This window comes from Erinaceus europaeus, chromosome 13 (assembly GCF_950295315.1).
Source record: "Erinaceus europaeus chromosome 13, mEriEur2.1, whole genome shotgun sequence".
NCBI lineage: Eukaryota > Metazoa > Chordata > Mammalia > Eulipotyphla > Erinaceidae > Erinaceus > Erinaceus europaeus.
The window spans coordinates 89531488-89556805 of NC_080174.1; the positions used below are offsets into that span (position 1 = coordinate 89531488).

Consider the following 25318-nt stretch of genomic DNA (forward strand, 5'->3'; position numbering starts at 1 on the left):
TGCACCACAAGCGCTTGGTCCGCTGTGCTACCGCCCAATTCCCTAGTGTCTCATATTCGTAACACTTGATGCTAATACCAATGGAGCTAGTCCCTCTATTGTCCTTCTTGTCATTTCTCTCCAAGAGTCTACCACAGTATTGAGAAGCATACTCAAAAGATGAAATCACCCCCACACCTATGGACATTTAATCTTTGACGGAGGGGCTCAGACTATTAAATGGGAAAAGCAGAGTCTCTTCAACAAATGGTGTTGGAAACAGTGAGTTGAAACATGCAGAAGAATGAAACTGAAGCACTGTATTTCACCAAATACAAAAGGAAATTCCAAGTGGATCAAGGACTTGGATGTTAGACCACAAACTATCAGATACTTAGAAGAAAATATTGGCAGAACTCTTTTCCGCATAAATTTTAAAGACATCTTCAATGAAACAAATCCAATTACAAAGAAGACTAAGGCAAGTATAAACCTATGGGACTACATCAAATTAAAAAGCTTCTTCACAGCAAAAGAAACCACTACCCAAACCAAGAGACTCCTCACAGAATGGGAGAAGATCTTTACATGCCATACATCAGACAAGAGTTTAATAATCAACATATATAAAGAGCTTGCCAAACTCAACAACAAGACAACAAATAACCCCATCCAAAAATGGGGGGAGGACATGGACAGAATATTAACCACAGAAGAGATCCAAAAGGCCAAGAAACACATGAAAAAATGCTCCAAGTCTCTGATTGTCAGAGAAATGCAAATAAAGACAACAACAAGATACCACCTCACTCCTGTGAGAATGTCATACATCAGAAAAGGTAACAGCAGCAAATGCTGGAGAGGGTGTGGGTTAAAAGGAACACTCCTGCACTGCTGGTGGGAATGTAAATTGGTTCAACCTCTGTGGAGAACAGTCTGGAGAACTCTCAGAAGGCTAGACATGGACCTACCCTATGACCCTGCAATTCCTCTCCTGGGGATATATCCTAAGGAACTCAACATATCCATCCAAAAAGATCTGTGTAAACATATGTACTTGGCAGCACAATTTGTAATAGCCAAAACCTGGAAGCAACCCAGGTGTCCAACAACAGATGAGTGGCTGAGCAAGTTGTGGTATATATACACAATGGAATACTACTCAGCTATAAAAAATGGTGACTTCACCATTTTCAGCCGGTCTTGGATAGACCTTGAAAAAATCATGTTGAGTGAAATAAGTCAGAAACAGAAGGATGAATATGGGATGATCTCACTCTCAGGCCGAAGTTGAAGAACAAGATCAGAAAAGAAAACACAAGTAGAACCTGAAATGGAATTGGCGTATTGCACCAAAGTAAAAGACTTTGGGGTGGGTGGGTGGTGAGAATATAGGTCCAGGAAGGATTCAGAGGACCTAGTGGGGATTGTACTGTTATATTGGAAACTGGGGAATGTTATGCATGTACAAACTATTGTACTTACTGTTGAATGTAAAACATTAATTCCCCAATTAAAAAAAAATAAAACAATAAAAATTAAAAAAAAAAAAGAAACTGTCATGCCTGAGGCTCTAAAGGTCCAAGTTCAGGGAGTCGGGCTGTAGCTCAGTGGGTTAAGTGCAGGTGGCGCAAAGCACAAGGACCGGCATAAGGATCCCGGTACAAGCCCCGGCTCCCCACCTGCAGGGGAGTCACTTCACAGGCGGTAAAGCAGGTCTGCAGGTGTCTATCTTTTTCTCATCCTCTCTGTCTTCCCCTCCTCTCTCCATTTCTCTCTGTCCTATCCAACAATGACAACAACAATAATAACTACAACAATAAAAAAACAACAAAGGGAATAAATAAATAAAATAAATATAAATAAATAAATAAAGTTCCAAGTTCAGTCCCCCATACTATCATAAGCCAGAGCTGATCAGTATTCTGGTAAAAATAAATAAATGCAAAAGTTAAAAAAAAGTTGAAATCATATTTTAAATACTAAAAAGATAGGGTGGAGGGTAGGTAGCATATGGTTATTCAAAGAGACTCTCATGCCTGAGGCTCCAAAGCCCCAGGTTCAATCCCCCCACCACCATAAGCCAGAGCTGAACAGTGCTCTGGTGAAAAAGAAAGAAAGAAAGAAAGAAAGAAAGAAAGAAAGGGAGTTGGACACTAGCACAGCGGCTTAAGTGCATGTGGTGCAAAGCACAAGGACAGGCTCAAAAATCCCAGTTTGAGGCCCCAGCTCCCCACCTGCAGGGGAGTTGCTTCACAGGTGGTGAAGCAGGTCTGCAGGTGTCTGTCTTTCTCTTCCCTTCTTTGTCTTCCCCTCCTCTCTCCATTTATCTCTGTCCTATCTAACAATAACGACATCAATAATGACAACAATAATAACTACAATAACAATAAAAAGGGCAACAAAAGGGAAAATAAATAAATATTCAAAATATTGAAAAGGAACCCTCCTGCACCATTGGTAGGGATGTAAATTGGTCCAACCTCTGTGGAGAACAGTCTGGAGAACTCTCAGAAGGCTAGAAATGGACTTACTCTATGATCCTGCAATTCCTCTCCTGGGGATATATCCTAAGGTACCTAACACAGTCATCCAAAAAGATCTGTGTATACCTATGTTCATAGCAACACAATTTGTAATAGCCAAAACCTGGAAGGAACCCAGGTGTCCAACAACAGATGAGTGGTTGAGCACATTGTGGTATATATATATATTACTCAGCTATTAAAAACAGTGGCTTCACCATTTTTAGCCAATCTTGGATGGACCTTGAAAAATTCATGTTAAGTGAAATAAGTCAGAAACAGAAGGTTGAATATGGGATGACCTCACTCTTGCAGAAATTGAAAAACAACATCTGAAGAGAAAAACACAAGTAGAACCTGGACTGGAATTGGTGTATTGCACCAAAGTAAAAGACTGGGGTGGGTGTGGGGAAGAATACAGGTACAAAAAGGATGACAGAGGACCTAGTGGGGGTTGTATTGTTATATGGAAAACTGGAAAATGTTATACATGTACATGTTATGCATGTACAAAAACTATTGTATTTATTGTCAAATGTAAAGCATTAATTCCCCAATAAAGAAATTTAAAATAAAAAAAAGAACTCAATTACCACACAGGAAAAAAAAAATACTAAAAGGATAAGTACTGCCAGCCATTATGGTGAATCTTTAAACAAGTACAGATGGAAATGTCACATTATCCAGCAATTTCACTACTAGGCATAGACCCAAAAGACAGAACAGCACTTATTCAAAGAGATATGCATAACCCCATGATCATAGTGGTCATATTCACAATATCAAAAAACCTAGAAACAAACAAAATGCCTTTTTTTTTTTAACCACTGCACTGCTCAGCTCTGGTTTATGGTGGTGCAGGGGTGCCAGGCTAGCTTCGCGAGCAGGAGACAGATGAACAGAGACTCATGGCTGAGCTGTACGAAGTATCTCTTTATTCATGAGGAACACAGCACAATGTAAGCCAAGCTATCTAAACTAAACTATCTCTAATCACAATCCTGTTCTTATGTATACTTGCCAAGTAGGGTGGAAATAGGATGTGACATAGAGAGGGTGGAGCGAAAAGACAGTGGTGGAAATCAGGGTGTACTATGAGACGGGGTGGAGCAAAAAGACATCGTGAACCAGTGGGGATTAAACCAATGACCTGCAGGCAGGGTGGTGCTTAGTTAACAGTGGTTATGTAAATAGAATACAGTGTTAAGCAGGTGTTGCTGAGTAGTTATTCTGATGCAGTCTCCGCCCCCAGGTTTTTCTATGCCCCGCTAAATCCTAGAGTGCCCCCTTTCAACCAATCCTGGCTCCGCCCCCAGGTTTTTCTATGCCTCGCTAAATCCTAGAGTGCCCCCTTTCAACCAATCCTGGCCCTACACATCACCCCTGGTTGTCGCCCAATAAAAAGCCCCCTCACCCCTCCCCTCTCTCTCTCTGGGCTCTCGGCTCTCCCTCTCTGAGGTCTCGCTCCCCCCCCCCCTGGTCATTGCTGGCTGGCTCCACGTGGTCTGAACCAAACCTCCCCCCCCCATCCTATAATAAAGATCTGTGTACCCCTTTGCTCTGGACGTCCGCTCTCTTCTCTGCGGTGCAGCCCGACACCAGACCACCTCAACAACAAGCAGGGGGTATTAAACCAATGAAACAGAAGGGGGCTTAGAAGGATACCAACACAGGGGGACTGAACCTGGGACTTTGGAGCCTCAGGCATGAAAGTCTCTTTGCATAACCATTATGCTATCTACCCCTACCCACAAAATGCCCTTTGACAGATGACTGGATAAAAATGGGACATATACTCAATAGAGTATTATTCAGCAATAAAAAATGATATTGTGTCCACTGGGCTAAAGTGGATAGAATTGGAGATTATACTTAGTGAAGCAAGTAAGGTGAACAACAACTCCAGAATGGTTTCACTCATATGTGGAATAGAGAGACTTGAGAATACAAATGTGAAAAAAAGGTCAACCTATATTTAAGAATGGGAGAGCTGTAGTTTATATCTATGGCATGTTGATGGAGACACCAATCTTTGGTGATGATAGTGGTGAAAAAGAAGTAAATAGAGACCCAAGGGTTGCTTACTAAACACACATGTTACAATATACAAGGACCTGGGTTTGAGACCCAAGATCCACCTGCAGGGGGACTGTGGTGAAGCAGGGTTACAGGTGTCTCTTTGTCTCTCATCGTCTCTATCTCCCTCTTTCCTCTAGATTTCTGGTTGTCTCTGTCCAATAAATAAATAAATGCTGGTCCGGGAGGTGGCGCAGTGGATAAAGCATTGGATTCTCAACCATGAGGTCCTGAGTTCTATCCCCGGCAGCACATGTACCAGAGTAATGTCTGGTTCTTTCTCTCCTCCTATCTTGCTCATGAATAAATAAGTTCTTTAAAATAAATAAATAAATAATATAATAAAAATTAAAATAAGTGGATACATTTTTTAATATATCAAAAGTAAAGTTGCATAATATAATCTTTTTTGATTGATTTAACATAAAAACACTATGGTCACTACTAATTTAAGACAACTGTGCTAAATTAAGTTCCTTCAAACTAGTTTATTTAAGGATCCCATTTTTTCTCCTCAATAGATCTTATGTGTTTTTTAATATAAATTTTCTTTTTTAAAAATATTTTTATTTATTTATTCATACAAAGAGAGAGAGAAAGAACCAGCCATCACTCTGGTATATGTGCAGCCAGGGATTGAACTCTGGACCTCATGCTTGAGAATCCAATGCATAGCCACTACGCCACCTCCTGGACCACAAACTTACATGTTTTCCATACCTTTTTCACTCATTAGAATGTCTACCTATTTTTATTAACTAACTAACTAATTAATTAATTATTTTTACAAGAGCAATGCTCAGCTCTGGCTTATGGTGGTGTGGGGGAACCTAAGACTTTGGAGCCTCAGGCATGAGAGTCTCTTTACATAATCATCATGCTGTCTACCCCAACCCAAAATATTCTATTTTTATTTATTCTTAGAAGCTTTTATTTAAGAGGGCCAGACTGTGGCACACATGGTTAAGCACTCACATTACAGTGTGTAAGGACCCAGAAACAAGCCCCTGGTTCCCATCTGCAAGGGGAAAGCTTCGTGAGTGGTGAAGCAGGGCTGTAGGGATCTCTCTGTCTCTCTTCCTATCTCCTCCTTCCGTCTCCATTTCCCTATCCAAAATAAAAATAAATAAAAATAAATGTAAAAAATGAATCTTTTATTTATTACTGGGTAGAGAAAGAAATTGAGAGAGGGAGATAGAGAGGGAAAGAGGCTGAGAGACACCTGGAGCCCTGCTTCATCACTCATGAAGCTTTCCCCCTGCAGGCGGGGACCAGGATCACCTAGTTCTGAAGGATCACTCACTGTCATGTTGATCAGTCACACATATGTATGACAAGACTTGTTGATGAGTCCAGGATTTCTGCAAGAACTTCATTAATTTCAATTCCTTCTCCTAACAGAGGAAAGTACAGGTCACTAGCAGCTCTTACTATTTCCAAAGCAGCAAATTCATCTCATTTGTCCAAGTTTACAGCAACTTCATGCAGAATATAGGAAACAACATCTCTCAAAGCCTGTGCAAAACAGCTGATTTCCACTGTTCCACTTTCTATTGTTAGCCATCCATGTGAGTCTGTGAACTTACTCCATGATAGCAAAACAGGACCCATGCTCAGTGTCCAGAGGGTACTGTCATGTCCCCTCTCCCTTACCTCAGGGCTGTGGAGAGCATTGTGCATCAGAGTCAAGGTTGCAGGCAACAACAGAATGCGTCCTGTACACCTATGCATCAAAAAGCACCGTGATGGCAGCGTCTGGGGTCTCGGGACTGTGGCCCAAATACCTGAGTGTGTGTTGGGTGGCGATAGAGCAGGGGTAGCTGTGGATCTGAGTGAGCTGGAGCCAGCCAGCTTGAAGTGGCTGCTGGGAGTAAGTCTAGGTTTTTAGTTGATGGTGCTTCTTGAGTGACATTCAAGCTCGGTTTCTTGTTTGGCTAGTTCCCCAGTCACAGCATCTCTGGAAAGCCAATTGGATAGTGCTTCTGCCATTCAGAAGTGTCTGATTTTGATCTGCTGTTTGTTTGGGAGGTGTTTCTGTGTTGGACGGATGTGAGTATTATCCAATCAGGAGAGGAGATGTGTTGTCAAAAAGCGCTTCATCCAATTATATTTTAAGCTATTGGAAGTGTCCACCTCCCGTCCTATCTGCTCTGGTCTTGGTGAAAGAAGATAAACCAGGAAGTAAAGCGCACTAATGACCCCACTCCTGGGGTCCTCACTGACTTCTCAGCTGTCTCTCGCTTTACTGCGATTTGGAGTTGGAGAGGAGTCTTCAGGGAGCCCCCAGCCTGGACAGCCAATGGTGAGTGCAGTTCACCTGGACCGAGATGGGGAGAGCTGTACCTGAGTGCTACGCTGCTGTGGGAAGTGGCCATGTGGCCATGTGGCCAGGGCTCTTGTCCCCTAATCATTCCACCATGTCCACATTGCACCTGGGCTGCAGCCCCCTTGACCTCAGCCTCCTGGTCCGTCGTATGATATACTGCTGTATCCGCTTGGCTAGACTTTTGTTCAATATTTTCGCATCTATGTCCATCAGAGATATTGGTCTGTAGTTTTCTTTTTTGGTTGTGTCCTTGTCTGCTTTTGGTATCAGAGTGATGTTGGCTTCATAGAAGCTGGCAGGGAGTATTCCAGTGTCTTCCTTCTTCTGGAAGACTTTTGAAAGTAGAGGTATTAGTTCTTCTTTGAAGGTTTTGTAGAATTCATTTGTAAAACCATCTGGTCCAGGACTTTTATTTTTGGGGAGATTTTTGATAACTGTTTTAATTTCATTAGCTGTGATGAGCCTGTTCATGTTGTCTACTTCCTCTTTACTTAGTTTTGGAAGTTGGTATGTATCTAGGAAATTGTCCATTTCATTCAGGTTCTTTAGCTTAGTGGAATATAGTTGTTCATAGAAGCCTCGCATGATATGTTGAATTTTTGCAGTGTCTGTTGTGATAACTCCTCTTTCATTTAGTATCCGATTTATTTGGGTCTTCTCCCTTTTTTGTTTTGTGAGTCTGGCTAAAGGTTTGTCTATTTTGTTCACTCTTTCGAAGAACCAACATTTACTTTTGTTGATCTTTTGTATGGTTTTCTTATTCTCAATGTTATTTATTTCTGCCCTAACTTTAGTGATTTCCACCCTTCTGGTTGCTTTAGGGTTCCTTTGTTCTTCTTCTTCTAGTCTACCTATTATGTATGTATGTTTCTGCCATCCTCCTGTCCATATGCATCAGAAGCCATGGTTTATAGGAAATTCAAGCTTGTTAAGTTTCTAGGGGCCTTAAACAAATTGACAGCCCTATTTTTATAAAATCTGTTCCAAGGAGTCGAGCGGTAGCGCAACGGCGGGTTAAGCACAGGTGGTGTAAAGTGCAAGAACCAGCCAAAGGATCCCGGTTTGAGCCCCCAACACCCTATCTGCAAGGGAGTCACTTCACAGGCATTGAAGCAGGTCTGCAGGTGTCTCTCTCTCTCTCTCTCTCTCTCCCCCTCTGTCTTCCCCTCCTCTCTCCATTACTCTCTGTCCTATCCAACAACGATGACATCAAGAACAGCAACAGTAACTACAACAATAAAACAACAAGGGCAACAAAAGGGAATAAATAAATAAATATTTAAAAAAATTTTAAAAATATGTTCCATTGTTTGATCAAGGAGTTTTGTTCCTTACTGAGAAGGCACCAAGCTGGTACTGACCTGGCCAGCCTCTCCATAAAGTTAAGCTCTCTAGCTGGAACCCATCTTCCTTGTGTGCTCACTATGTGACCTAGGTTCTCGTGTACTATTCCTGCATAAGGAAGTGGAAGCACATGATGGGTGGTAGATTAAAAGGCCCATTGTATCTAGGCGGGTATCATAACTTTCCATTTATTAATTATGCTATGTAAGGTGGCCTCTCCACTGTGGGAACCACCAATCTTTCTCTATATTTTAGGAGGAATAGTAAAGAATGTGGTACAGATAAAGGGGAAACATTTTTCTTTGAAGATTTTATTTATTTATTTATTTATTTATTTATTTATGAGAAACATAGGAGGAGAGAGAAAGAGCCAGACATCACTCTGGTACATGTGCTGCTAGGAACTGAACTCAGGACCTCATAATTGAAAGTCCAATGCTTTATCTACTGCGCCACCTCCCAGACCACTGGGGGGAAACATTTCTTCCTCTTGGAGTCTCCTGAAAAAGTCTGCATTACTGATATTGCTTGTTCCATTATGACCAACCTTACAGAGTGCAGTGCAGGTTTTGTCGTTACTTTTGTTATTGCTCAGGTTCTGAGCCTGGCCACAGGTAAAGATTATTAAGGCCACACAGAGCTTAATCCAAGTACTATACATGCAAAAGGCAGCGTGGTTTTAGTTTGACCTGGAGAGTCCAGCCATGTTGAGTGTCCTGTGAAGCTGGTACCTTGTCAAGCAGCTCGCATGGTGGCGCCTGCACCATCCTCATTCACAGGTGGAAGTAGTGGTTCTATAGATTCTCTTTGCAGGGGGAGTTGGGGACTTTGTATCATTAGAATGAAAGTGGCAAGAAATCATTGGAGATTTGTTCTCTTTTTCAACAATGTCCCTGAGGTTGTCAGCTCTATAAATGGGCTTGTCTGAAGCACTAACAAAATTTTTGTTAAGATGTCAATTCATGGGCCTCATGATAAAACTACAAAATCACAATTTCTAAATTGATAGGTAAAATGACAAGACTACAATTTTTAAATTTAATGAATTTGAATAAATGGGTTAGATTAAATTAATCCTTAATACTCAGTGGTTTCTGTGGTCACTAGGACTTGAAAAGTAAATCTTGTTTCACTTATATATTTTATTACTGTTAAGCTCTAGTTTGTGGTGCTGTGAGGATTGAAGCTGGGACTTTGAGGCCTCAGGCAAAGAGTCTCTGCATAGCCATTGTGCTAGTTACCCCCTTATTTTATTATTATTATTATTATTATTATTACAAAAGTACAGTTCAGTTCTTGCTTATGGTGGTGTGGGGACTGAACCTGGGATTTTAGCCTCAGGTACCAGGGTCTCTGCATAACCATGATGCTTTTTACCCCCACCCAGGAAACAATCTTTACATGTCACTCAGCCTAGACTTCCCTTTAGGATTAGACATAAAATTTTCAGGGGGATGGAACCTGGGACTTGACAGTGCCTCAGGCATGAAAGTCTGTTTGTATAACCATTCTACCTAATCCTGCACTTGAATTTGTGCTATATACCCCCGCCATTGAATTGTGTCCCAACACATGATCAGTCTTTGAGAATGTTCTATGGATAGTGCTGGGAGTTGACACACCTGGTTGAGTGCACATATTACAGCACACAAAGACTTGGGTTCAAGCCCCTGGTTCTCACCTGCACAGGGAAAATTGCATAATAGGTGAAACAGTATTGGAGAGAGAATTTTCCATGTGCATTTGAAAAGAATATATATATTAATTTTTTATTATCTTTATTTAATGATTGGATATAGACAGTCAAATGAAGAGGGAAAGAGGAGATGGAGAGGGAGAGAGACAGAGACACACCTGCAGCACTGCTTCACCACTTTCAAAGCTTTGTCCTTGCAAGTGGGGACATGGGGATTGAACCAAGGTCCTTATACATTGTGACATGTGCACTCAACAGGTGTGCCAGTGCCACCACATAGTACCACATATATTGCTTTCTGCCCCGACCAGTGGGGCGGTGAACAGGGGCTAGGAACCTAAAGACCTGGAATGACAGGGACAAGAGACACGAAAGAACGACAGCAAGACAGGTTTCTGATCAAGCTGCAAAATTTTATTGTGTTCACAGGCAGTATAAGGCTTTGGGAGGGGGGGGGGAGATGCTGGAGGAGGAGGAGGGGGAGCAAACTTCAAAGTGGAATGTTCCTTGCAACAAACAATGGCCGAAACCATGTTTGTTACCACAACTATGTGTTGTCTCACTTGATTACTGATAAATGGTTTACCTGAGGGGAAATGGCCTGCCCAGGGGGGAAATAAAACTTGTCTTGAGGGCTTCCATTGTTTCAAAGCTTATCATCTATCAAGCAGAGAAATGGTTCCTGGCATCTCATCCCTTCGTTATAATTTAACTTGAGGCAGGCAATCGGGGGTGAGGAGCAGAGACCTTAACAGCAGGTTTGGTGGGCATAACCAGAGAGGATAAGTATTGACCCGATTCCTCCCGCGGGGTGAGTGTAAAACCAATCTTCCCGCATCTTATAAGGCTCTCGGTGTCTTTTTGGGGAGGGGAGGCAGAGCCACGGTTTCTAGGGAAACAATTTTTGTTGCTGACACCAACCTCCATGCAAATCAGGTTTGCTTCACGGGGGACTCAGAGGCGGATGATAGGGTCCTCCCCCTGCAGTGCTTTGCCTTGCACCCCTTACTGGTGTCCTTGCCCTGCCAAGGTTGGATGTCTCGATGCATAATTCTGAGTTTTATGTCATCCGAAAAGGAGGTCTGTCACCCTCAGGTTCAGCCTCTGTCAGTCAAATCAAGTCTGTGGTAATGTATTTGCAAAGGTTTTGATGCCAAGGAGTCAATCTGCCACTTTTTAAAATCAGTAATCTTATTAAAAATAAAGGGTCCTAAGGTAATCATTAGCAAAAGACTAATAAGGGTCCCATAAGGGGCTCTGTAGTGACTCAAGACTATTTGTGGTAGAGTCTATAACCTGTTGTAATTTGTCAGATAATTCATGGGAGGAATATATAGAGTGTCCTAGCGTGCCACCAGCAAGTTTAAGGGAAGCAGTCAGTGGATGTGATGTCCAGGGGAAGAAACACAGCACTTCTGGTCTTCTTGGTGGTCGTCAGCACCAACTGATGAAATTCTTCTTCTTCATAGAGGGTCAGCTGTGGAACAAGCAAAATTAGGAGGCAAGGACCAGGTAGAGAAGAATTGACATGAAAATATAGGATGGTGTTGTACCAAAACACAGAGGAGGTGCATACACATTAGAAGTTAAGGTGAGGTTCCTTGAACATTGAGGAATATTTTGAGAAAAGTGAGCAGTCAATAAACATGCAAAGATGAAGACAGCAGTGGTAGGTCAGCAGAAAGAGAAGACTTGGATAGGCTGGTGCGGTTAGCTGGAGTATATACTGCCATGGCGTCCTTTGTGGTAAGGACTTGCCAACAGGGACTCTGTGGATTTTGCAAGAGCAATAATGTCATCCACCATAATAAAAGGACAACAAACATGGACATCCAGTGTTGAAAAAGAGAAAAAGAATATGTCTCTGTGACTGGAAAAGTGGGTGGCTTTGTGAATGAGATACAATAAATGGACAATTCAAATTTTTGTAAATATAAAAAAGGCTTAGTATAGTTACTTCATTGACACTTTAGCCAACTGAATACTGGGGGGTGCATTTTCCTTCTTTTTTTTTTTATTAATTAAGCTTAAGGGTTTTAGTTTTTCTTGTTTGAGCTGTAGCCCACATAAATTTGGAAAAAATATCAACTGAGAAAAAAAAATGTTTTTTTTTACTAAACATGGGCAGGTGAATTACATCAATCTGTCAGAGAGCATTGGCTTTTATCAGTGGAGATTAATCTTAAAAGTCTGAACAGTGGGAGTCAGGCTGTAGCACAGCGGGTTAAGCGCAGGTGGCGCAAAGCACAAGGACCGGCATAAGGATCCCGGTTCGAACCCCGGCTCCCCACCTGCAGGGGAGTCGCTTCACAGGTGGTGAAGCAGGTCTGCAGGTGTCTATCTTTCTCTCCTCCTCTCTGTCTTTCCCTCCTCTCTCTATTTCTCTCTGTCCTATCCAACAACAACAACAATAATAATAACTACAACAATAAAACAACAAGGGCAACAAAAGGGAATAAATAAATAAAATAAATATAAAAAAATTTTTTAAAAGTCTGAACAGTAAGATCTTAATTAAACAATGCAGGAGCCAGTAAAGTGTCCTCACTATGGCAGGTCAAGCATTAAAATTTTAAGAGGCTTGTAAAAAAATGAGAAAAATTTTAGGATATGAGTGACTTTAGGAGTCATCACATACCCATAAATAAAAAATGAAAAATGTTTAGTTTTAAATCTTACCATATGAGCAGTCAGTTCTTCATGTGCAGATGTACCTATAATTATTTACTTAGGGAGAGAACTTGTACCAACTTAATTGATGATCTAATGGTTAGAATTGGCTTGAGTTCTTTCATATGATTTAGAAGGCTCTTTATTAAAATATACCAATATGTTATAGAAAGTCAATACCTAATGTGTTGACATGATAAAATGTTTACCATTTTCTAACATTATTTTCAACTGATTAGACAGTTTAAGCACACTATTATACCTTTAGTTTACTAAGGTCTTTACTCATCACAAGGCTATCATGAGTAAGCATAGATATAAAACTCTTAATAGATTTTGCTTTTTAGAACTCTAATATGACAACTTAAAAGGCTAAAATAAAACCTCACAGTTTAAATGTTCAAAATAATAATTTTGTTAAATCAGGATTTGCCCAAACAAATCTTCTATCAGACCCAAAACACCATTTGCCAAGAATAAATCTCTGACAGCATCTTAAAACAAACCAGATAATTTTTAAAAGCAGAAAGATATAAAGAGGAAAACCAGAGCAAAAGTCTCTGGCATGTAAATAATTAACATAACCATTGTGTTATCTTTTACTAACCTGAGCCAGTCTTAAACAATTTTAAGTAAAATGTTAAACTTTGTTAGGATCTTTGTTTATCACAAAGCTATCACACCCTTAGGGCAGCTATGAACAAGGGTGGGTACACAACTTAATTGATCTTTCACTTTGATTTGGATAGGTAACTTAAAAAGCTAAGATAAACCTCATAGCTGAAATGTTCAAAATAAATTTTTACTGTTAACATTTCTTTTAGAGGACCATTTTACACTAATTAATTTTGTTGAATCACATCTGCCAAATGAAATTTTTTTATCAGGCCAGGAATAGCACGTTTAACTCTTTTTTTCCTGGCAAGGTCACTGCTCTACACTGACTGGGTTATTAGAAAGCCAATTTAAGCATGGAATTAACAAATTAACAAACAGTGGCAGTTGGTATTGGGGTGGTGGTAATATTTAGAATTTTTACAAGAGTGAGAGAGACTGCAGAGGCATTTTACCACTCCTAGAGATCTCAGAAAATCTTTTAACTAATGAATTGATGCTGATATTAGCTATCAGAAGGACGAAACTGTCCTATATTTTACTCTGGTAAAGGTGTGCCAACTCTATGAGTTGGAATCTTTAAAATCACATTTAGCTTAACTAAATCTTATTTAAAACTTAAAACAAACTTTAGTTACTTAGGGGTTAACATACATTAATGAAAACAAGGTTAGCACAGACTTAAAACAGACATTTTTGGTGAAAAGAAAAATTTCTCTTTGAAAAACCGCTTTGGTTTTTGGATTCCTAACTCACAGACTCTCTACCCCCCCCCAGGAGGGGTGTTTGTGGCTAGGGAATGATTGACTGCAGTCTTTGCCAATCTGTGGAGCAGTAGCTCTGTGCCGTGATTGGCTGCACGGACAGAACAGACGGGCTTAATTTACCGCCCCGCAGAGAAAAATCTTTGGAAGTTCTTTTTCTGGGCTAAGGTACATTTTACAGTTTTAAAGAAACAAATCATTAAATTTCTATCAAAAGTGTGTACTGGTTTTCTGATTAATAGCTTTTAAGTTAAATAGAACATCTTGTTTGATTGATTTCATTCTTTCTTTAAGGAATAGCTTGTTAGCCAGATACGATCTCACTCAGAACTGATTTAACACTTTCTGAGAGCTCTGGGGGGAAGCCAGAGGGAAAAAACTGGATCTTTTTTGGCTGACTAGTTTTAAGATAATGCCAAATCAAGAACCCATAGTTCTTTAACTAATTGTAAATGTTCTCATTTTTTTTTTCTATTAATTTTATAAGGGAAGCTTTTTTTTGTGCTAGTTGCGGGGGGTCTTCAGGGTTTTCTATTTCTATAGAAGCTTCATGTGCAGGGTCAGTTTGAGCCTGGCTCTGAGTAACAGGGAAAGCCAAAACCGGTTTTGATTTGGATGGTTTAGTTTTAGTTTTAGTTTTAGGGATTGGGCTTAGGTTTTTTGGTGAGGCTAAAAATGTAAGTTCTTCTGTAACTGCAGCTATTTCTTTCATTAATTGAAGCTGCACTTTCCAGTCAGCAAGGACCTTGCGGAGGGTGGAAATTCCTGTAAGGGCTCCTAAGCATGCCCGCCTGACAGAAGGATTGTCAAGGAGAGGGTCAGGCTGGAGAGCAGGGGCATAAATGTTGGGAGGGGGATTAAAGGGAGGAGGACACCAATCAGGATTGTGGTATTTGGCAGCCTCTTTTTCTAGCAAAGCCTCATCCTCCGCGGGAAGTGCTTTAGGAGGGGGGGTTTGTAAAACTGGATAGAGGCAGGGGAAAGAATGCTGTGTTTCATTCTCATGTGAATTAGCAATAGGAGGGTCAGTGGAGGGAACTTTAGTAAGTGAGGTGGGACCTATAGGGAGGGGGACAGGGCTTTTACTTTCATCGGGTGCTGGGAGGCTTTTATTTTGACTGGGTACTGGGGGATCAAGATCAATAATCACAGAAGGGCATGGGGATGGGGTCTTTGTCCTGGACGGCGGGCGAGAAAGTTGCCGGAGGACCTTTTCACCCTCTGTAATAAGGTTTTTAATATCAGGGTGATTATTATAAATTTTTTAGATATCATTAATTAAATTCCAGTAACAAAAGGCAGAAACAGGTACATGTTCAGGACCAAAAGACTGATAGTAATCATTAAGACAGTCACCAATTCTCCTCCAACGTTTCTCATCTATAGTGCCTTCCTGGGGGAACCAGGGGCAAATATTTCCAATATAGTCTAAAAACTTCTTTAATTCTTTCTTTTTAACCCTACTTCCTTGTGTCTTGAGTGACTCCTTGAGTCCTTTAATGAATAATCTTGTTTGCTAAATTCATGTCCCATGGTTTTGCTTACCTCAGCCGCTGTGACACTCCTCCAGATGCGACTCAGGTCGGGTAGTTCCGTGGCGATCTCTGCGAGTCTTTGTGTTACCCCCTCGGCCGTGGTGACTCAGTGAATTCGGATAGGCCTATCCTCTTGATCAGCGGAGTTCCTAGGTCCAGAAGGCTTCTTCGCCCCACGTCTGGGCGCCAGATGCCCCGACCAGAGGGGTGGTGAACAGGGGCTAGGAACCTAAAGACCTGGAATGATAGGGACAAGAGACACGAAAGAACGACAGCAAGACAGGTTTCTGATCAAGCTGCAAAATTTTATTGTGTTCACAGGCAGTATAAGGCTTTGGGAAAGGGGGGGGAGATGCTGGAGGACGAGGAGGGGGAGCAAACTTCAAAGCGGAATGTTCCTTGCAACAAACAATGGCCGAAACCATGTTTGTTACCACAACTATGTGTTGCCTCACTTGATTACTGATAAATGGTTTACCTGAGGGGAAATGGCCTGCCCAGGGGGGAAATAAAATTTGTCTTGAGGGCTTCCATTGTTTCAAAGCTTATCATCTATCAAGCAGAGAAATGGTTCCTGGCAGCTTTCAGAATAAAAGATTATATATATATCCTTTTAATTTTTAATATTTATTTTCCCTTTTGCTGCCCTTGTTTTTCATCATTGTTGTAGTTATTATTATTGTTACTGATGTCATTGTTGTTGGATAGGACAGAGAGAAATGGAGAGAGGAGGAGAAGACAGAGAGGAGGAGAGAAAGATAGACACCTGCAGACCTGCTTCACTGCCTGTGAAGCGACTCCCCTGCTGTTGGGGAGCCGGGGGCTTGAACCTGGATCTTTTGCACCACCTGTGCTTAACCCACTGCGCTACCATCTGACTCCCTTTATATATATCTTTTAAGTTGATCATATCTATGGCTTCATTTAAGGTTTGTTCTTTCTTTTTTTTTTGTCATATCTCTTACTTAAAAGTTAGATAAAGTCACTGTGAAGACTGCACAGAAATATTTCACCCATATCTTTGATTTCAACTCTAAGAGAAATTGCTCATTTTTTATGTCTGCTGAGCTAAATATTCCCACCCAGATCCAATGAAAATAATGTAGTAATTAGATCACTTCTTTGATCTGGAAATTGTCATTAATAGTTATATGGTAGAGTGATGGAAACTGATTTTGATCACTAAGGAACAGATAGCTTATGTGTGACCTATAAAAGCACCACAAATGTTATGAATTTCATTATATCTGGAAGAATAATTATCTGCTGGGTAGGGGCAGGTCTATAAGTACAAATTCTACAGATGTGAAAGTATATGGAGAGTATTTAAATGTAAGAACAATGACTGCATGCACTGTGTATATATATATATATATGTGTGTGTGTGTGTGTGTGTGTGTGTGTGTTTGTGTGTGTATGTATGTATTTTTATTAAATTACATTAGTTTAAAAAATACTTTTTTTTCCCCAGAGAAGTGCCCTGCTCTGGAAGTTTATTTGCATAGCCATTATGCTATCTTCCCCACCCTCTTTCCGTTTTTATTTTTTTAATCACCACCAGAATTATTATTTATTGTTGCTTATCTGAGAAGGTTTTTATCCCGTCATCTAGTCTGTCCTTGGTTGAAACCCTTTTTTATTGAGAGCTTGATAGATATTTTATCATTCTTTTCTGGCTTTTAACATTTATGTGGGGAAACATCCTTCTTTTCATTGTATCTATGATGTGTCTTCTGATCTGCATTAATTCTGTTTGGAACTCTCTAGGATTCTTGAATATTAATACCCTTTCTGTTGCTCAAGGTAGGGTAGTTTTCTTTTATTTCCAGTAGGATGCTTTCCTCTCCTTATCTTTCTTTCTCAGGTAGACCAATTATGCGTATGTTACTTCTTTTGCGTTCATTCCATGTGTCTGTGTTGTTCAGTTTCCCTCAGTCTCTCTCTTTCTCTCTTTCTTGCTCTTTTACCTCCTTAGTTTTCTCTATCTTATCCTCTGTCTGACTAACTCTGTTTTCTGCTTCTGTTAATTTGCTTTTACTTCCCTCAACTTCCTGTTCATCTCACAATGTTTCTACATCTTTATCTATCTAGTCATCACATTAAAATGGTTCAATGTCTGTAAAAGACTATCTGTGACAGAGGAATGAATAGTAGTGTAGGGGTGAGCAGAAACCTTTTGGGCATAAACCTGAATGATATAACAAAACAGGAAGGGACAAGTAGGGGAGCAGTAAGAGCCAGTGTGATGTCAAGGGAAGGCTGTAGGGCAAGGGGGTGTTTCCTGTCTCTGGGGGCATTTCCTACCTCTGGGGGCAGGACCTAGTAATGAGGGAAGGGTGTTTCCTGATTCAAAGGACAGGACCTGCAGGTGGGAGGGCGTGGCCTGTCAAGCAGAGGAGCTATTCAGTGTTGTATAGTCCTCAAGGCAACAGTCTGCAAAGTCCATGAACTACTCTGGGTCAGTCTTTGAAAAACCAGCAGTGTGAAGGGAAGGAAGCTGCTGTAAAATTGTGTAAAGTGTGCAAAGGGTATACCAGCAAGTCCGATAGAAGTCTCAGTCCGAAGTAGGCGACTAGGGGGAGAAATGCCACGGGATGAAACGCTGCATGTCTATCTCCATGGGGGAGGTCAGCCACTGGAATTCCGCTTTTCTGTAGAAAGTGGGCTGGAACCACCAAAGTGTGACAGGCAAAGCAGAAGCAGGAAGGGCAGACAGGCAGTAAGAAAGTTTTGTCTTTGGAGTCTGTGAATCAGGTTCTTGAGATCAGGTCAGGTGACATCTTGGGTTTTGGGGGGTGTGCCACTGTAGTCGTGCTGTCTAGTGGGCAATGTCAGAGTGTGCAGGGGTCCAGATGGTTTTTCCCAGGATTCCTGTGAAAGAAACACAAACAATCTGCTTCCCGTGGTTAGCAGGGCATCTGATTCGATTTTTTTTTTATAGAAAAAGAGGTTTGGTGCCTTAGCCAACTGAATATTGGGGGGATGTATCTCCCCTTATTTCTTTTTTTACGTAGTTGAGCCTAGGTATTTGGCGGGCCTTCTCAACAACCATTTATCTTTGGGGGGTAGTAAGGGATGTCTGTGGCATGGGTGATGTTATAAAGGGAAACATCTTTAAATTGTTGGCTGACAAAGGCAGGCCTATAGTGGCAAGACGAGATACACCAGTTAAGTGTAGAAAAATATGTGAATGTTGTTAATTCACATAGGTTGTGTATGGAGGAACGTTTATAGTTTAATACTTTACCATATGAGCAGATGTTTCTTCATGTGAAGACTTTAACATAGTTGTAGTCAATTACTTGTGAAAAAAAATAACTTTTAACAAATTAGAAGTTTACTGTAATTGAAGTTTACTGTAATTGATGATTCAATGATTATAATTGGTTTAAGTATCTTTATAATTTTGTTAAAAGGTCATCTAATGTGATCTCCTATAGCAGTCTCTACAGCAAGATTTTTAGACTAAAATATATTAGTTAAAAATATATTAGTTAAAATATATATATTGATTTTTTGACCATTTTTACTTTGGACTATAAACAGACTCAGGTTACTTAGAGAGTTAATGCATGTTAGTGACAATGGTTTTAATATTTACAGTATCAGATTGATGTCAGATCTGTTGTGGATTAATTTCCACAAGATAGCTTACAGGGCACTTTTGGGGGCCCTCCAAAAGCATCCTGTATAGAGAATTTGTATTTTAGTTCTGGGGATTTATTGTCACGTTAAATATTTAGACTTTTACCTTAAATAGTTAGTTACTTTTAGCAAATTAATTTTATCTTGCCTGGTAATAATGTAGCTTCAAGGTTACACTTTTAACCGTTAATGTTTACCAAACCTGAAACATACCCATAAACATTTAGTTATAACACACAGGAGGAGAAAAACTTTTGTTATGAAAACATATTTTAAAAACAAATTTAGATCTGTCTTTACTTACACAGTTTAAGACTAAGCACTTTACATATATACCAAGACTTATAAATAAAAATATCAAGAAAGAGAAAAAAAATTTTGGAATGTTTCTGGATACCTTGGCTGGGTCCAGCATTTTTATAAAAAGTCAATAAAGTTTTAGAGTATTCTGATCAAAATGGGTCATACAAAAATTTTTGGTCATTTAACACACTCACTCACAAAATACAACTGGCCAGTCATAGCATAAGATATTCAGAGAAGGGGTAGGAGAGAGGGCTCTGTGAGCCAGATTTTTCAGATTCTGCCATGTCATATTATGGGTCCTGGGGTGCATCCTGCCTCTAGTCCTCTTTTTTTTTTTTTTGTTTTGCAGTCCGCGCCCGGAACCCTCGCCTCTAGTCCTCTTGCAGTATTTCTTGTTCCTCAGGGATAGCAGCGCCATCATGTGGGTATTGTCGGACATGGTGGGCAGGAACCTAGACAGGTTTGGAGTAATTCTGTGGAAAAACACATGCAAACCCCCTCCCCATGGTCAATAGGGGATCAGGCTCTTTCCAAATTTTATTGAGTGGGTCTTTCCATTTGACCTTAATAGCTGGGAGGAACAGCTTGGTAGATGTGACTGCATCTGCATAATTCCCCAGCAGGGCAATAAAAGGGAAAATAAATATAAAGAAAAATAATAATAATAATAAAGGTTGGAAAGAGATGTCAGTAGAATTTGTAGGCTTTGTAATGGTCCTAATAGGCAGAATAACTCACTAAATGTCTCCATAACCTCTTATGTTTACACTGCACAGCTAGGGTATTGTACCTTTTATTCATTACAGTATCTTCAATCTAGGGGCCATACTGTCCAGTGAAGAGGCTGTGCTGCTAGATTTAAACAGAGTCTCAAGCTATTGCTGTGATTGATCTTCCATTTTCTGGCCTGAAAGACATTCAGGGAAAGAGGAAGAGATGGCAATTTCTTGGGTAAGTGACTTGCCCCACATCAGATTTTGTTTCTTTTTCCTCTTGAATAAGTTGTATTTTAATTGATACATGTTTAATTTATTGTTTCTGTTTTGCCCATCATATTTCTTTCTCTATCTCTGTCTATTTCTCTCTTTCTGCCAGGGCACTGCTCATCCCTGGCTTATGGTGGGTCAGGGAATAGAACCTGGAACCTGAGAGCCTCAGGCAGAAATTATCTTCCCCATCCTTGTATTTCTCTTTTCACTTACTTTTTTATTATTATTTAATTTTTACTTATAAAATGAAAACACTGACAAGACCATAGGATAAGAGGGGTACAATTCCATACAATTCTCACCACCAGAATGCCTTATTCCATCCCCTCCCCTGATAACTTTCCTATATTTTTTATCCTCTGGGAGTGTGGATCCAAGGTCATTATGGGGTACAGAAGGTGGAAGGGGGAGTCGGGCAGTAGTGCAGCAGGTTAAGCGCATGTGGCATGAAGTGCAAGGACCAGTGGAGTGATCTGAGTTTAATCCCCTGGCTCCCTACCTGCAGAGGAGTCGCTTCACAGGCAGTGAAGCAGGTCTGCAGGTGTCTATCTTTCTTTCCCCCTCTCTGTCTTCCCCTCCTCTGTTTCTCTCTGTCCTGTCCAACAACGAATGACATCAATGAATGAAGCAATGCCCCTGCAGGTGGGGAGCTGGGGGCTCAAACCAGGATCCTTATGCCAGTCCTTGCACTTTGCACCATGTGCGCGTAAGCTGCTGTGCTACTGCCCGACTCCCTCTTATTTAAATTAAAAAAAATTTTTTTTCACTTTTGGGTGGATTTTCCCATCTTCATTTAATTCTTCAATATGCAGAACATTAGCATAGTTTTAAATGGTTCAGTCTCTACAAAAGTGTGTGGAGAGAAGTGTCCAGATCCCAGTCCTTATACCTTTTCCTACCCACCTGCTGGAGGAAGCCAACGTGATTTGTTTCCAGTTTATCTCTTCTGAGTTTATTTCTTTTTTAAAGTTTTTATTTATTTATTTTATAATTTTTTTATTATTTATTTTCCCTTTTGTTGCCCTTGTTATTTCTTATTGTTGTTGATGTCATTGTTGGATGGGACAGAGAGAAATGGAGAAAGGAGGGGAAGACAGAGAGGGGGAGATAAAGACACCTGCAGACCTGCTTCACCACCTGTGAAGCAACTCCTATGTAGGTGGGGGCCGGAGGCTCCAACCGGGATCCTTGTGCCTGTCCCTGCGCTTCATGCCACATGCACTTAAATTTATTTTAATGAGAAAAATAGAGACTGATCAGAGTATTGCTCAACTCTGGCTTACTTGATGCTGTGGATTGAAAGTACTTTGAATAACCACTATGCTATCTCCCCAGCCACTTACTCTTATAACTCTAATTTTCCAATTAGTATTATCACTGGGACTCAGTGTCACCATTCTTGAATGTCATGTCATATATATCTATATAGATACAGATAGAAATAGATACAAGAACTGGGGGGGTGTGAAACACATATAGCTGTTAAGACTCCCTCTGCAGCTGTTGGAGAGATGGGTCTTGAACCCATCTAGGATCTCAAAGGTGATCATTTGTGGTCTCCACTTGGAATGCCACCAAAAGACCCTGTGAAATAATTTTTGATTACCAAGACATAACTCATGCTGTAAAGTGCAACTTTGTCATACCCAGATATTGAGTTTCAAGTCCTGACAACACAGATAGACATGAAAAGGGAAACTTCATGGGTGTTACTCTGGTGTCTTTCCTTTTTTTGTCTAATCTTCTATCTAGAGAAAATAAATAAAATCATTCCACCAGGAATAATGAAATCATGCACAAGTGAGGTTCATTAGAATACATTCTTCCTAATATTCAGTTTTCATTTTTTTCTCTCTTTAATTTTATTTCTTATTTTATTTATAAAAAGGAAACACTGACAAAACCATAGGATAAGAAGGGTTCAACTCCACACAGTTCCCACCACCAGAACTCATTATCCCAGCCCCTCTTCTGATAGCTTTCCTATTCTTTAACCCTCTGGGAGTATGGACCCAAGATGATTGTGGGATGCAGAAAGTGGAAGGTCTGGCTTCTGTAATTGCATCCCCACTGAACATGGGCATTGACAGGTCGATACACACTCCCAGCCTGTCTCTCTCTTTCTCAAACACTCCCAGCCTGTCTCTCTCTTTCTCTAGTGGGGCGGAGTTCTGGGGAATTGGAGCTCCAGGACACATTGGTGGGATTGTCTGTCCAGGGAAGTCTGGTTGGCATCATGCTAGCATCTGGAACCTGGTGGCCAAAAAGAGAATTAACATATAAAGCCAGAAAATCTGTTAAGTAATCATGAACCTAAAGGCTGGAATAGTGCAAATGAAGAGTTAGGGGGGCTCTCCATTTCGTAGATAGCTAGTAGGCATATTTTAGTTATATTTCATAGGGCCTGTGACTATACTATTTTTTTTCTTTCTTCCTTTTTTTTTTTTTTTTTTGCCTGATTGTGAAATCTGATATGCAGTTGGAAAGAGAGTAGCTCCCAAATATGGGAAAGGTGTATAAGTATTGTCGACTGTAAACCCCATCGATTTGACGTGATCTGAGGCCCGAATTCAGCTTAGGAGCCTATATGACCTCTGCATCCCTGTAAATCTGAGTTCACATTCTGTGGTCATGAGTAGGAAGGTTCCAAGCTAGCCTAATATCAGGACCCATCTTCCTAAGGTGGTACATAGAGTATGTTGTCCACCCTCCCTTTGGAGGATGGAACATTCTCTACCGTTGTTGACCCAAGTTGAGGGCAAGGTCCTATGAGGGCAACAAAGGGGTCTATTTTGCTGTTTCTGATAGAGATGACTGGTATCAGAAGCTCTCACCATAGCAATCAGACAAGAGAAAGGAATAAAAGGAATACATATTGGAAGGGAAGAAGTCAAGCTCTCACTATTTGCAGTTGATAGGATGGTATACATAGGGGCCGGGTGGTGGTGAACCTGGTTGAGCACACATGTTATAGTATGCAAGGACCTCAGTTTGAGCCCCCTTTCCCCACCTGCAGAGGGGAAGCTTCACAAGTGGTAAAACAGTGCTGCAGGTGTTTCTCTGTTTCCTCTCTTTATTCTCCCCTTCCTCTCAGTTTCTAGCTGTTTCTATCAAATAAATAAAGATTTAAAAAAAAAAAGTTTTTTTAAAAAAGGATAGTATACATAGAAAAACCTAAGGAATCCAGAGGAAAGTTACTGGAAGTTATTAGGCAATATAGCAAGGTGTCAGGCTACAAAATCAATGTACAAAAATCAGTGGTATTTCTTTCCGTAGCCCCCATGTCCACTTGGTCGATTCCAAATTATATTCCTCCATGAGGATAATTTCTGGAACCATCCGTTCCACCCCGGTTCCATGGCTGCCAGTTCTTAGCAACATCGCCCCACCAGATATTCGTCGGGATGCGGCATCATCTAAGTTCATTTCCCACGTCTACGCTCGACCGGACCTGCCAATATACGCAGATATCATCGCCCACCCTGTCCAATGCTTGACGTCTTGTCACCCAATCTGGTCCCCTATGCCTACACTGAACTTCTCTGTTCCAGTCTCTTGGAAACAGAATTGGCAGTCAGCTGAGGTAAAGAACAAACACCTCATCACAGACCCCTGCAAGCGTCAACCCGGCTTTGACCTAGCATGTTATGATTGGGCCCTCCTCAATCGCTATTGAACAGGCCATGGCCAGTGCACCGCTATGTTCCATCGCTGGGGAGCCAGAGATGACCCGAATTGCCCTTGCGGCTACAGACAGACTATGACCCACATAGTCAATGACTGCCACCTCTCCAGATTCAAAGGAGGTCTCGAAACTTTACATCAGGCTCAACCTGTCGCTGTTGACTGGCTACGGAAGAAGGGCAAACGCTAGAAGAAGAAGTGGTATTTCTTTATGCAAACACTAAATCCAAAGAAGAGAATATCCAGAATTCACTGCCATTCACTGTTGCAGCAATATCAATAAAATACATAGGAATAAACCTGACCAAAGAATTGAAAGACTTGTACACTGAAAACTGAGTCAATATTCAAAGAAATGGAAAATGATAGGGGCTGGGTGGTGGTACACTTGGTTGAGCGCACATGTCACAGTGTGCAAGGACCCAGGTTCGAGTTCCTGGTTCCCACCTGCAGGTGGAAAGCTTCACAAATAGTGAAGCAAGGCTGCAGGTGCCTCTCTGTCTCTCTTCCTCTCTACCCCCCAATTTCTGTCTGTCTCTATCCAATAAATAAATTTAAAAAATATTTTTTTAAAAAATGAAGTAGAAAATGATAAAAACAAATCAGTGGGACTACATCACATTGAAAAGCTTCTGCACAGCCAAAGAAACTAACACACAAAGAGACCCCTCACAGAATGGGAGAAGATCTTCACACACCATACATCAGACAAGAGACTAATAACCAAAATATACAAAAAGTTCACCAAACTTAGCAAGAAAAAAGCAAATGTCCCCATCCAAAAATAGGCAGAGGATAGGAACAGAATATTCACAACAGAAGAAATCCAGAATGCTAATAAACGCATGAAAAATTGTCCAGGTTGTGTGATCCGGGAGGTGGCTCAGTGATAAAGCTTTGGACTCTCAAGCATGAGGTCCTGATTTTGATCCCCAGCAGCACATGTGCCAGAGTGATGTGTGGTTCTTTCTCTCTCCTTTCTCATTAATAAATAAATAAATAAAAATTGTCCAGGTCGCTGATTGTCAAAGAAATGCAAATAAAGACAACATTGATAGCACCTCATCCCTGTGAAAATGGCAAACATCAAAAAGGACAGCAGTAACAAATGCTGGAGAGGCTGTGGGGACAAAAGAATCCTGCACTGCTGGTGGGAATGTATAT

At 40.8% G+C, this 25318-nt stretch overlaps 1 protein-coding gene across 8 annotated transcripts in view; it reads left to right on the forward strand.

The window, feature by feature from the left end:
- The first annotated feature begins 19651 nt into the window (after positions 1–19651).
- LOC103125926 (zinc finger protein 709-like) overlaps positions 19652–25318 on the forward strand; it is a 221705-nt gene continuing 216038 nt past the window's right edge. For 4 of the 8 annotated variants that reach the window (XR_009553955.1, XR_009553952.1, XR_009553954.1 and 1 more), the window contains exon 1: positions 20278–20432. Coding sequence is in view for 1 of the 8 variants with exons in the window: in XM_060206432.1 (XP_060062415.1) it covers positions 20418–20432 (15 nt within the window). In the remaining 7 variants the exon portion in view is untranslated. Of the gene's footprint in view, positions 20433–25318 lie in introns of all 8 variants that reach the window. The other 4 variants (XM_060206434.1, XM_060206435.1, XR_009553957.1 and 1 more) reach the window with 3 other exon arrangements.